The sequence below is a fragment of the Lepidochelys kempii genome, chromosome 6 (genome assembly GCF_965140265.1).
Source record: "Lepidochelys kempii isolate rLepKem1 chromosome 6, rLepKem1.hap2, whole genome shotgun sequence".
Classification (NCBI taxonomy): Eukaryota; Metazoa; Chordata; order Testudines; family Cheloniidae; genus Lepidochelys; species Lepidochelys kempii.
The window spans coordinates 62,657,126-62,670,538 of NC_133261.1; the positions used below are offsets into that span (position 1 = coordinate 62,657,126).

Below are 13,413 nucleotides of genomic sequence, written 5' to 3' on the forward strand. Positions count from 1 at the left end.
GAAATTATTACATACTATAAATGGCCTTTAATGTAGATGATGTAGGATATAATGTCTTAAAAGTACAGAAAATTGTTTTAAAATTATTTTATCAAGCTTTCAGTGCATAATGTTTTTGTGCAGAGCTGGACTATTTCAATAACTAGATTTTATGTTTATCAAGAATACAGTCCAGATGAAAATGTTGACTTTTACCACTTTGTTTAACCATGTAGTATGTTCTATACTTGGTTTGTAGTAAACTAGTTTGGAAAATAGTCTATTAATAAAGTGTTTGACTCTCTAGGCAGACTGAATTTTTCTTTTTAAATAATTCATTCATGTTCATTGAAATAGTGCTAACAAAGCTGGAGAAGAGCCAGAGGAAATCAAGAAAGAGCATTCCTACACAGAACTATTTTGGATGTGAACTTTGAGACTGAATGTTATCATATTCTGACACCCTTAGAAATGAAAACATAATTTAATATCTTAAAGGTGTATTATTTTACATTGGAGTAGTGAAGTATATGTAATCGCTGTTCATGTTAACTGCTGAGAATGCACAAACAATTTTCATTCAGCTGGTGCTTGTCTTCATTTTAATGTGGGATGTACTATACTGGCATGACGTGTGTGTGATTTATGACACTTGTCACTTATTAACTTAGAGAAATATGCCTTTGTGTATATCTTGTCTTCAACTGTACTTCTTCATCCTTGCTTACAGAACCCCAAGGATTGCAGCAAAGCCAAGAAACTTGTGTGTAATATCAACAAAGGCTGTGGCTATGGCTGTCAACTTCATCATGTTGTCTACTGCTTCATGATTGCATATGGAACACAACGAACACTCATTCTGGAGTCTCAGAATTGGCGCTATGCTACTGGTGGCTGGGAGACTGTCTTTAGACCTGTAAGTGAGACGTGCACAGACAGATCAGGCACTACCACTGGACACTGGTCAGGTAAGACTCAATGAACAATTCTCAGATAATTTTCCTTTCGCCTTTTGTTGTGTCTACATTACAGGACTATATCATAACCTGTTTCTTGACTGTTAAGTATTGAGTAATAACTAACTATGATTGCAATTTTATGGATCATCATTTTCCCCTTCATTTATGTATTGTAATAGATACTAGTATCCTCTCTTAGGGGATCCTGTTACATCAGCATGGAGTTTTTATGCAAAACCAGTTCCAAATCCAGACCAAAATCCTTGAACAGTATATCAAGTTACATTGGGTGGCAGATTAGGATCTCATTTTTGTGAGGGAATAGCGATGACAGTAAAGAGAGGCAAGTGCTAAAGTATATAATCATACTGAAGGAAGTATGAAATATACTGAAGGAATATCATATTGAAGGAATCCTACTGAAGGAATATCATACTGAAGGAAATATGAAATATAAATACAAAAAAAGGCATATAATACATATTCAAAACAATAATAAAACATAAATTCTTACTATGAATCAAATAGACTAGTAAAACAGTAATTGGTGCCCATGTAGCAAGATAATGTGTGTATTTTTATTATTTAGGGCAGGAAATTAATCCATTATTTTATTGAACCAAATGCTTACAGAAGGAACATGGGGATTTTTTCCATTGGGCAGTAATAGATAGTCTCACACGTATATACAGAAAATGGAGAGGGTGGAATCACTTTTTCTAGTGAAACCTCACTGTCAACACCTGGCTTAGCTATGAATATAACTGTACAGGAAAACTCCAAAATCAAATTAGCTTGCATTTTGAACATTTCCCAAAATATTTGTATAAATGTACAATCCCATTACATTAGTATGAAGGAGCCTACTGCGGATGATTGGAAGTATGTCAGCCTTTTCCTCAAACTCTAGGCTGAATATTGGCAGGAATTTTAATATCCAATTCCCTGTTGTTTGCATATCTTTTATATTAATGATTGTTTCCAAAAGTATTTAATATGTTTTAGATAATCTTTCTCTATTGTTAGATATATTAAATACTGTTTCTTCAGAGTCAGTTATCTGATCATTTAAACACTGTTGTCTTGTAAATGCATGAGAGTTTGGAAATATTGGAATAAATGCATGAGAAAGACAGTTTGGAATCTGGCCCTCTGTGTCTTTAATGGATCAAAGGAACATAGGTGATGATTCTGATATAATCAACTAGATTAATCTAGTGACATCCAAGAAGTCTCACTTTCTATACAAAGATATGTGATTTCCAGAGGAAACAGTGGATTCTTACAAAAGGGAGACAAAGAGAATGGAGGGTATTAAATAGTTTTGGAAATTATTGTCCATATAATCATTGTGTGGTCAGTAAATAGGTTAATTATTGAGTGCGTAAAGAGTGGATAAACCTACACTATGGAAGAAGGGAAATATATTCAGATACTATATCTGGGATTTGTAGTTGCTCCGTAGAGATCTAATGTTTTGGGGGGCAATTTCTCTGCCAGTCAGCTGATGGGACCCACTAGAGCGTTAAACTCTAGAGCGTTAAATTTGGAAGGCCAAACTACCTTTGAATTTGTTACCTGTCCAAATATATTTTAATATATGATTCTGGAGTTTTGTTGAATAGAATTGGAAAAGATACTAGAAGCACTTAAAGGTAGCTAATATGTGTTCATATTAATAGTGTTTAACTGAGAAAATGACAGGTTTAAGATATTCCAGTTAGGCAAATGTTTATTAAAATGAATAGCAAAAGGGGCATCCTTTAATTTAAATAGCTCCAAATAATTGTTGTAGTTGCTTCGGTACTTTAGGAGGTTTCAGAGTAGCAGCCGTGTTAGTCTGTGTCCGCAAAAAGAAAAGGAGGACTTGTGGTACCTTAGAGACTAACACATTTGAGCATAAGCTTTCGTGAGCTACAAATTTGTTACAGACAAATTGGTTAGTCTCTAAGGTGCCACAAGTACTCCTTTTCTTTTTACTTTAGGAGGGAATACCATAAAGATAAACACAAAAAGTAAGGTGTCATCTGCATATAATGCTATTCATAGATCAGAACACCTAACTTTTATTCAGGTAATATGGTTGCTGGACCAGAGATTCCATAGTAAGAATAAACAGTAAGGGAGATAAACAGTCCTGCATTGTACCACATCTCAGGCCAAAGCTTTAGGTTCATTAGCATTAATAAAGAACTTGGCTGTTGATACATGGTATGTTAGTCATATCCAAGTAAAATGTTTTGGTCCAGTTACCATTTGCTCAAGGGCAGAAAAGAAGGATTGATATTTTTATCATCTATTTTAGAGTAGCTCTAGAGACCCACAAAAGGATTTTGGCCCCACCATCACGGTCACTGTTGTTGAATTCCATTCACATATATCATTATCCTTTTGAAAAGATATTACATTAGCTGGGGTGATAAATATAATTATTTTGACTACATTTCAGGCTTATCTGGATATGTTGATGGATCAGGGACCTCTCTCTGAGCTAATATCCATTTTGCTTCTAAAAATACTAGTTAACAACAGAATTCAGAACAGAAGTATTGAAATAAATGTATTTTATTGTTGTTGCCAAGATTCCAGATTTTCTCAAGGTGATGTCTTTGTCAAGAAGTTCAGTAATTTCGCCGGTATAGGACTTGATTGACGTCTTTCTGTCTGTGAAACAGCAGGTACTTGCAATGCCTCAAATGAAGGCTTCAGATCCAGTTAGGACCTTTACAAGATTTTCTCATGCACAGCCAACCCATTTTTCTTGCATAAACTTTTGGGTGAACTACATAATACCAACGCTCATAGAGGCAGCTCACTGGTGAGAAGTTTGTGTACCCCACTATTCCCTATATTCTCACTATATATTAGTATATAAATTTATGAACTGCATCACAAAGCCAGTGTTCTGACAGAAGCAGCTCACAGTATCTTTTCCCATATTCATAGGAAAAGTCTTTGGATCCTGCATTTGCAGGTATTCATTTCCTGTTTATTCATTCTCTCTCTCTCTGTCTCTTCTGTCAGGCTCCTGACCCACAAATCTTGGTGGGGAAGTGGTCTGAAAGCAGGCAAGTATGGCTAGTTCTGTTTGCCAGTACTTGTCTCCTCTGGCACTGGGCCACTAGTTTTTTCCAGACAAACAGATTTTCTGTTATGAGAACACTATTTACAGGCATGAATAAACTGTCTGTTCTACAAGTGTTCCAGGTCACTGCCCCCATACACACTGATTATGTGCTTATTAGTTTTTCTTAGATTTTTTTTCTAAATTGATTCTATTATAGGCAGAGTTCCTAAGTCACAAGACTTTCTTAGTAGTCTGTGATAACATGGTATGCAGGGTCTTCAGAACCCAAAGCAGTGGTAACTTTACTGTTTTTCTCCAGGCGGTGTCAGGAATAAATTAATGGGGGCACAGCGCATCCATCTGATAAATAGTTGGCACAAGCAAAAGTGGTTTTACCTAAAACTACTTTTTCAAAAGGGATCAGCAGCCAGGTTTCTGAGGGGCTCCGCCTTCCATCTGACTGCTGGGGAACTTAGCTGTCAAATCCTTGCCCAAAGAAAGCTTCTTTGGACTGCTCCAAAGCAAATTCTTTCGCCTAATTTTTATAGCTAACCTCAAACAAAGCACATAATCTATAGTGACTCCTCGCAGGTCACTATAGTAATCCCTAGTGGGTCACCAATTCTTTTAATTTCAGCAAAACAAGTTGTTATTTTGTATTAGTATTAAGACATTTCTTGTCATAACAACAATATATTATGGGCACTTAAAACCAAAGTTGCTATTTACTTACCTTTCCCCCTACTTATAATTTGTTAACTTTTGGTTCCATTATCCCATTGTGATTAGCAGACTGCAAGCATGTAGCTGCGCGGCCTTAACTCTCAAGGCGTAAGATTTTCCTAGCTATGTGATGTTTGGTTTTCAGCTGCCAGTAGCTGAACATACAAAATTGCTGAGTGCAGTACTGTCAAATTCTGGGGTACATGCAAGAATGTCAATTCTAGGGTAACACATCCATCTCCACAACATCAATACAAACTTCACTGTGAGAGGTATGAAGTGAGTGTTCAGTGACTATTTGACTTACTGTAGACTCTTTTTTGAGAGATCTGCTATTTTTCCACAGATGAAACAGTATTGCCTGTTGAATTTTGACTAGTAACATTTGAAAATCTTGCAGGTAATTGCCCTGGTTGGTAATTAAGTTGGTTAGGCAGGCTCTGATCTGGAGAATTTGCCTGTGCAGAAGTTCAGCACAAGGCCTACGTCAATCCAGGCATAAATAGGATTTAAGTGGTGCATAGGCCTTGTGCACATGTATTCTGTACAGGAATAAATTTGACGTGGATGTCATTGCTCCTATTGTTCCTTCCATGGAAAAGGTTTTCAAAATGTTTTTCTCCCTCCAAGCTACCTATCATTTTGGTGACTTTGAATGAGGTTTAAATGTATCTTTTTATTTTGCCAGAGCGAGAGACAAAGAAAAGAAAGGAAAAATTAAAAACAAAACAAAAAAACCTGCACTGTAAAAAAGAGCAGAGCTGCTGCACCTACTTTTGCAAAAAAAAAAAAAAAATCACAAATTTGTAGATTAGGAAATTAGTCTGTCTCCCCTGTGGACAACATAGAAAAGTTTTTAATCTGTGTTCCCCGTATTTTAAATGCCTGAGCAATAACATCAGCTTGATAATCAGCAATCTGTGAAAACTCAGGCAAGGAGGGGTGAAACATGGCAATTGCCATATTGGAGAAGGTCCATGGTAAGCCAAGTCCAGTATTCTGTCACCAGCAGTGACCAGTACTGGTTGCTTGAGAGGAAGATTTAAGAAAACACGTACTAGGCAGTCATGAGATTTAAAAAAAAAAATGTTTGCTATTATAACTCTGGATATTATTTAAACCCATATAAATGTCTAATCCTTTTTGAATCCTACTAAGCCCTTGTCTTCTGTGATATCCTATGGCAATGAGTTCCACAGGCTTAATTGTGCATTGTGTGAAAACATTCCCTTTTATGAGTTTTGAACTGTTCACCTTTTTAATCCATTGAGTGTCCCATGGTTCTTGTGTCATGAAACAGGGTGTTTTACCTTCTCAATATCATTCACTGTTTTGTGGGGTTTTTTTTATCATATCTCCTCTTATTTATGTACCATGTAGGGTAAAGAGTCCAAGTCTTTCCAAGGTAGGAAGGGAGGAAAGGGAATAGAAGAGGAGGGAAGGTGGAAAGTGAGGGAGGCAGAAGCCAGATACTGAGTTGGTGGCCCCTATGGGATTGTTAATATATCCAAGTTCTTTTTCAAGTGCTTGTCCATAACTGTTACCCATCCACACACAAATCTGACCTGAAAATGTTACCCCTTTTGCATTAGTTAGTTGGTTTCTCTAGAAAGCAGACTGCAAGATCCACTGGCAGCTTTAGCCACCTTGGGAGACAACTCAGCAAACATCCAGGGAACTGCTTCAACTCGGGGAGACAAACAAAAAAAACCAAGTTTCTGCTGCATCAGTGCCACAAAGATGATGGCTTATTGATTTTAATTTGTAGTTTTGGCTCAAAAGGTACTGTTTTGAGTTGTGTGTTTGGGAGTCCAATCTCCCTGCTTTCTACACTTAGCTAGCCATTGCCTAACCTCTCACTCTCCTTTCTTTTATCTGAATTTTGACTGAAATTCATTCAGTCCACATAGGAATTGATCAAATGCCGGTGAAGTCCATAAAAAAATTCTCTTTGACTTCACTGAGCTTTGGATCAGGCCTCTGTGCAGTTGGGGAAGTGAAATCTGTGCCCACTTGGATTGAGTCTGTTGTGCCAATCCTGCCATAGCTGCTAACAAATATTTACATGGTATGTTATAGTCACATAATCTATGTAAATGTAAGTATCATAAGAGTTTTCAGGACCAGGACTTTGGAAGATAATTTCCACAGGAATTGGTGGGTTGATTGCTTTACCTTAAATCTTTTTCAAGATGTAGAAAAACCTCTGTTTTTGTAGCACTCAGAAATGTGTTAGTGTAATACAGCTACATAAGAAGATTCCTTCCCTTAAAAGCTTGCAATCTAAACAGACAACATTGAGTTAATAGACCCGTAAAGTGGGTGAAGAAAAGGATGAAGCACTAGACTATATTTTAAAAAAAACCCTCTTTTTGTTTGCATTTTTTTAGTATTTGAAATCTTGGAGTAATAATATGATTTATACATAAACTGGGTATGGGTTTGTACTTTTTCTTTCTAATTCTTAAGCATAGGCTTAGTGATTGGATTTTTTGAATAAATTATGCCATTTATAATATTTTTATTTTAGCCTAGGAAATATGTATGTGCTGCATATTTGACCAGTTGTGTTCAATAAGAAAAAGGACATTCAGTTAACAGAAAAAACTCCAAATGTTTTAGGAATCCTTGTCTTTTCAATTCTCTAATGACATACCCTGTTCCAGCTAAAACATTTACAAAAACCGGATAGGAAGCATTTGGATAAGAGGATTGCTTCTAAAAGCTCCAGTTTAAAGCTACCAGTGTTGAAATGACATATGTTTAAAAGATATTTAGATTTACAAAGAGAATGTCTTCCTTAGAACAAATGACATCTTGTGCACAGTTACTCTGAAATATGTAAACAATTCCCAAAAACATGTTTAGGTCATGATCGCTCGCAGGTACCTTTTTGAATATTCAGATATTATACGCAGTACCTATTAGTTAAAGCAGGTACTGGATATACTTATCTACCAGCTCCTCTTTCCATTAACTAATAGGAGATTATTTAGCTTTTAAGGAGTTTTCTAAATATATCATGGATAGATACAAAAGAATGATCACAGCTGGAAATGTGTTTATGCTCACTATGTACATAGAATGTGCATATACAGTACAAAATTATGTAGAGCTACATTATAACTATTTTATTACATAGTACATGCAGGGTTAGTACCATGGCCTATTACTAATGTTTCCCAATAGTCAGCACTCACGTCATGCTAGAACACTCAAAAATACCATCCCATCTCTTTTTATAGGAACCAAAACAAAACTGGACTTCTGCCAGTCCCACCCCAGGTGGCCCCTTTCCTTCCCCAGCTGTAGAGAGTCCACCAAACTGGCCAGTGCCAAGCTCAGGTGGGAGGTGCTCAGCAGTGGGTCAGCCTGTAGGGAGCCGGGATGCTTCTGCCAGGACCAGGCAGGGGAGCACAGGGGCTGGAGCCTCTGGGAAAAATGGGGTAAAGGAGATGCCCAAACAATGCCGCCACACCTTGGAGAGCAGGCACAAGGCACAGGTGGTGGGAGGCAGGGATGGGATGGGCTCTGCAAGGTGTCACCCCAAGCTCTCTTTCGCCTCTCCCAACTCCCTCACTATCTTCCTCCCTGCTCCCCTCTGCCCCTTCTAGGGCTCTCCCAGTGCCCTGATTCCAGCACTTATTTTTTTTAGGATTCCACCATTGCCAGTAGTTCCTGTTATTAGGTGGTGCTGGACAAATGTATTAGTTCAATTGTGTGATGGGGTTGCTTGTGATGGAAGGGGGCAGGGCTCAGCAGCCTTGGGGCTCACTCCCATTTTATGTCTTCTGTTCCTAAAATCTCATGCTTCAGGTTTTCAGCCAGTCACCTGCAGGGAACAAAAAAGAGACTCCGCCACCCCAGTATTCTGCGGGTTTTTTCATCTCCTTCCTCTGAAGTTTCAGAGGTGGCCACAGCTGGAGATGGGACATTGGACAGGGAGGGCCAGGGCTCTGAGCTGGTCCCAAGCATTCTCTCTCTCTCAGATATTGCGGATGGCTGTTTCTTGTTCACATGCTCAGGGTCTAACTGATAGCCATACTTGGGGTTGGGAAGGGATTTTCACCAGGTCAGGTTAGCAGTGACTTTGCCGGGGGCTTGCCTTCTTCTGCAATGTGTGGATGGGCTTGCCAGGATAATCTGTCTATATCTCACGTAATCATTTCCCTGCCATTGCACAGGCGTTGGACACTGGTACACCTTGGTCCCTCCTATTTTCTGCCTGTAGCACATACTGAGTCCCTTGTGGGCTGTAATATCAATATGTATCTTGCCATTTATCCAGGGCTGCTCTCATCAGCTTGAGTTTGTTTCATCAAACTACCAGTTTGAATTTCAAGGTTATGGGCATGCAACACATCCATCCATGAAAGACCGACCTTCAAGGATGGCCTATGGCAAACTCTTAGATTTTAGACTAGATCCTATTCTAATCTTGTGAGATGGCAAGAACACTGAGGAAGATTGTCACAGATGCTTGTGTGTTACACTGTTTCCAATTTTGGCTTTAATATGAATCTTCAGTGGGTGCTTAATTGCCAGTAAATTTGAAGGATGACCTCACTGGATTGCCAAAATTTGTGTTCTCATTTTATGCTACTCCAAATTTCTGTGTTGTAGTTGAATTTTTCTACTCATCCATCTCCTTTTTTCAAGGAAAGATTGCATAAAACTGAAATTCAGAATCATGGAGAAAAGTAGTATGATTGTATGCAAACACACACACACACACATCCTCTATTTTGTGGGGGACGCGGGGGAATTACGTTTTGAAAAATTTTGAAAATTGCATAAAATTGTATAAACTATATTCTTCTAGTCATTTGTATTCTTCATACAGTGTTCTACAGGACCATATTGTTTATAATTTACAGTAAATGGCAGAATTATAGTTTTATTAAATTGTGCTTCTTCCAATCCCTACAAGTACTGTTTAAAATTGTACATTTATCTTTGTGCTAATGAATTGGACTGTCCCTGTTTTAATTAATTTAGATTAACAATCATTTTAATATTTCTAAAGCCTATTGTGACTGATACTATTTAGATAGTAACCTATTGTCAGAAGAATTAAGAAGTTTATATGTGAATTAAGAGGATTTTGGTTTTTAAAACACAATACTTGCAGTCTTTTTTCTATTTGTGTGTGCTATCCATGTGTGCATATTTCAGGAAAACTAATTAGCATGTTTCTAGAATTAAGGGAAATAGAGTGAATTCTAATAAGCTGTTTGACATTAATCTGTTACTTACAATAAATTAACTACATCTGTCATTGTTCTGACTTGTGCAATGAATCTTGGGATATTTCCCTTAGCATCTATGCTATGAATTAAAATTGTTCTTATGAACTTGACATGACATGCCTGCAAGTGGAACTGGGTTTTTCTAGCTCAGATATGTCATAAGAATAGAAATTATATTGTGCATTTGTGCCAAATACAGTAGTTACCTTATACCCAATTACAATTTTAATTTTTCTATTCTTCATTTATTTCTCACAAACTTCCTTATACTATCATTCTACATACAATTTCTCTAAACAGGTGGAAAAGAAAAGACTTCCTTGTGTAAATTGTTTTTCATTTTAAAGTCACATATTATATACAGATATATTGTTAAAAGGTGACTGTCCATGACAGGATAATTCATAGCTATACTGAGTAGTTGTTTATTATATTGATATAAAAAGTCAAATGTTTACAAATAATCAATATAGAGATTGTACTACTAAAGAGATACTATTAATTTTATTTTAGGCCCAAAATATCTATTTGGGCCCAGATAACATAAGCACTAATGCATGTGCATAACTTTAAATGTATTAGTAGTCCTGTCAAAAATCATCTGTGACATTGTGCATTCATATTGTTAACTAATAGACTATAATGCTACATTATCAATATAATCGACTAGAAAGGCTCAGCCATTACACAGTTTTCCTGAGTGACTTACGATGCAGACCCTGGTGGAGGATCTACCTTTTGATGGGTAAAGTCTTTTTAGTTCCCCCACTGACAGCTGGGAGAAAATGAGAGAGACAAGGCTAGATTACCTATTGCAGAAGAAGAAAATCCAGATATTCTCATACTTCCAATTCCAAAGGCAGAATCCATCTTTGTTCCTAAGGCTGAAGTTTATGCCAAAGATTAAACCTCCTAAAACTTCTTATCAGGTAGCACAAATGTTCTATCAGTCCATTTCAGAGGATTTTCAATATCAGAGCAGTCTTGGATTCTGTGCAAGCCCTCAACTCAGAGGAAAGACTGTTGGAAACTATGTCACACCATTCAAAGTTTAAGAAACAGCTTGTGTCAGCCAGTGATATTTTACCTCAAGCTGATAAGCCCTCATGGCTTTGGCAATTTATGTGACTCCTTTTGCTTGGTTGAGGATACCTCTCAATTACACACCAAATGCGGATGTTCCTGTTAGATATTAGAAGAGTTTCTAACTATAAGGGTAATTAAGCTCTGGCATAGGCTTTCAAGGGAGGTTGTGGAATCCCCATTATTGGAGGATTTTTTGGAATAGATTAGACAAACACCTGTCAGGGATGGCCTAGATCTACTTGGTCCTCCCTCAGCTCAGGGAGTTGGTCTTGTTGACTTCTCAGGGTCCCTTCCAGCCCTACATTTCTGTGATTCTTTTAACTGTGCCTCCAAACATGCTCCAGTGACTTCACTGGTTGGAAATCTGACTGAATGTCCTGAAAATGCTGCTGTTCTCTTCTGTTTATCTTGATCAGCAGTAATCAAGTCAGATGCCTTAAACAAAGGCTTGGAAATTCACTGGCAAAACCTGCCTATTTAGCAGATGGAACACCTCGGAGTTACAGCTCCATATTAGTGTATTAGAGATGTGTGCTATAAAATGGCTTCTGGATATTTCTACCCACATTTCTGAGATCAAGTATTCTGGGTCATTAGAAACAACATTACTGCAGTGTTCTATGTCAATAACCAGGGAGGAGTCCACTTGAGATCACTTTGCAAAAAGATAATCATGTGACACTGGTGTAAAAACCATATGATCTGTCCTGTTGTTTGTCTAGAGGAGAAAGAGAGCACCTTGGCAAAATGGTGGAACTGCATAATTGAAGATCAACATAAATGGTTTCTCAAACAATCAATAGTAAATTCAAAGTTCTAGGAGTGGGGCCATCCTCAAGTTAACTTGTTCACAATCAACTCAAATACACAGTGCCCAAGATTCTGTTGTTATTAAATCTGTCACAGATGCACTTCTGTTGGATAGGATCAAAGGTCTGTCCTATACCTGATTCTTCAATTATATGAGTTTTCTGATTTTCCAGATAAATTATAACCAAGGTCATCTTGTTGTGAGCAAGTCTGGTGCTCACAAGACTGATGGAAGCACTTTTTGAACAACTATCAGGGAATGCTCATTAGTCTACATTTTGCTTTGAAAGAAGAAATCTGTCTGATAGCCTTCACACCTGTGAAGAGAGTGATTGAATTTAAGGCTTTGATGGCTGACCCACCGTTTGTAGCTTTTCTGAAAGACAAAGCTGTCTTTTGTCCCAATCCCAAATTCCTTTCCAAAGTAGTCTCAAAATTTTGCCTAAATTAGATTGTTAGCCTCACCTACTTACCTAATCACTTGTCTTTCTATCTGAGCCAATTAAGGCAATTCAGGGCCCTTCCCATGTGATGGCAACCACCATTCCCCCACCCCCTCTGTGTTGTGGTGGCAGTGGCATGGGGATTCCCCTCCCTTCCAGAGCAGCAGGAATGGTGACAGGGGGATTCTCAGCTTTATAGAGAGACTGAGGTGGCAACAAATGAACACCCCATTATTTTCCCAGCAGCCAGTGTGTATCTGGTTGGTTGGATAGGCTGGGTCTGCTGCACTTTTCTCTTCCTGCCACACACAGCATCCTCTGCTGGGATAGTGATGGTAGGAAGCCCACAGAGCATTGGATCTTGGAATTAAGAAACCATTAAGATGAAGATATCTGTTCACTCTTCTCAGAGTCAATGTTTCATACTGTCTGTAGTCGCAGGCAGATATCCCTACATTGGTTATGGTCTGGTGACATTTTTGAAGTTTTCTTTACAACCTTTGCGGCCAGAAACTTGCATTTTTAAAAATGAAAGCATAACTTGTGATGTAATCATGTCACTTCAGGAGCACGGGATCTAGCACAGGTCTACAGGGCCTATGCCTTAATCCTTCCCTGTTTTCTCTCTCACCCTGCCCTTGAAAAGATAGAAGACAGAAAAGGAGGAAGGAAACAATGTATGGAGGGAGAGAATGGTGGTATGAAAATCTAAGAGTGAAAAATGGACAGCAAAATCCACAAAAATACATGGGAAAAGCAAATAAAAGGACAGAAAAAGGAGGATGAGGTATAGTGCACGAAAACAGGTGAGAACTGACATCCACACCAGTGTGGTGGTATAAGAGGAAATGGAGGAGACACTGGTACATTATGAGTGAAAAGGGTCGGTTCCAAGCCACAGAGGTTGGAATTCTGTAAAATCACTTGAAAAAACAGTTACACAAAACAAAGTTTTCAGAAGTTTTACTGGAAGGCTGACTTTACAGTTAAAATGAAAACTAACTAGCTCCCTTTCATATGTATAATCCAAGATGGAAGATTTTGGACTCTATAGATATAGCAAATTAGTTTCTACTTTTGTTACTGCCAGTCAGACA

The 13,413-nt window shown here is 37.9% G+C and overlaps 1 protein-coding gene across 8 annotated transcripts in view; it reads left to right on the forward strand.

The window, feature by feature from the left end:
• The window catches only part of FUT8 (fucosyltransferase 8), a 291,206-nt gene that overhangs the window by 230,695 nt on the left and 47,098 nt on the right, over window positions 1–13,413 (forward strand). For all 8 annotated transcript variants that reach the window (XM_073348346.1, XM_073348343.1, XM_073348347.1 and 5 more), the window contains one exon: window positions 710–947. In XM_073348346.1, the coding sequence (XP_073204447.1) occupies window positions 710–947 (238 nt within the window). The remainder of the gene's footprint in view (window positions 1–709; window positions 948–13,413) is intronic.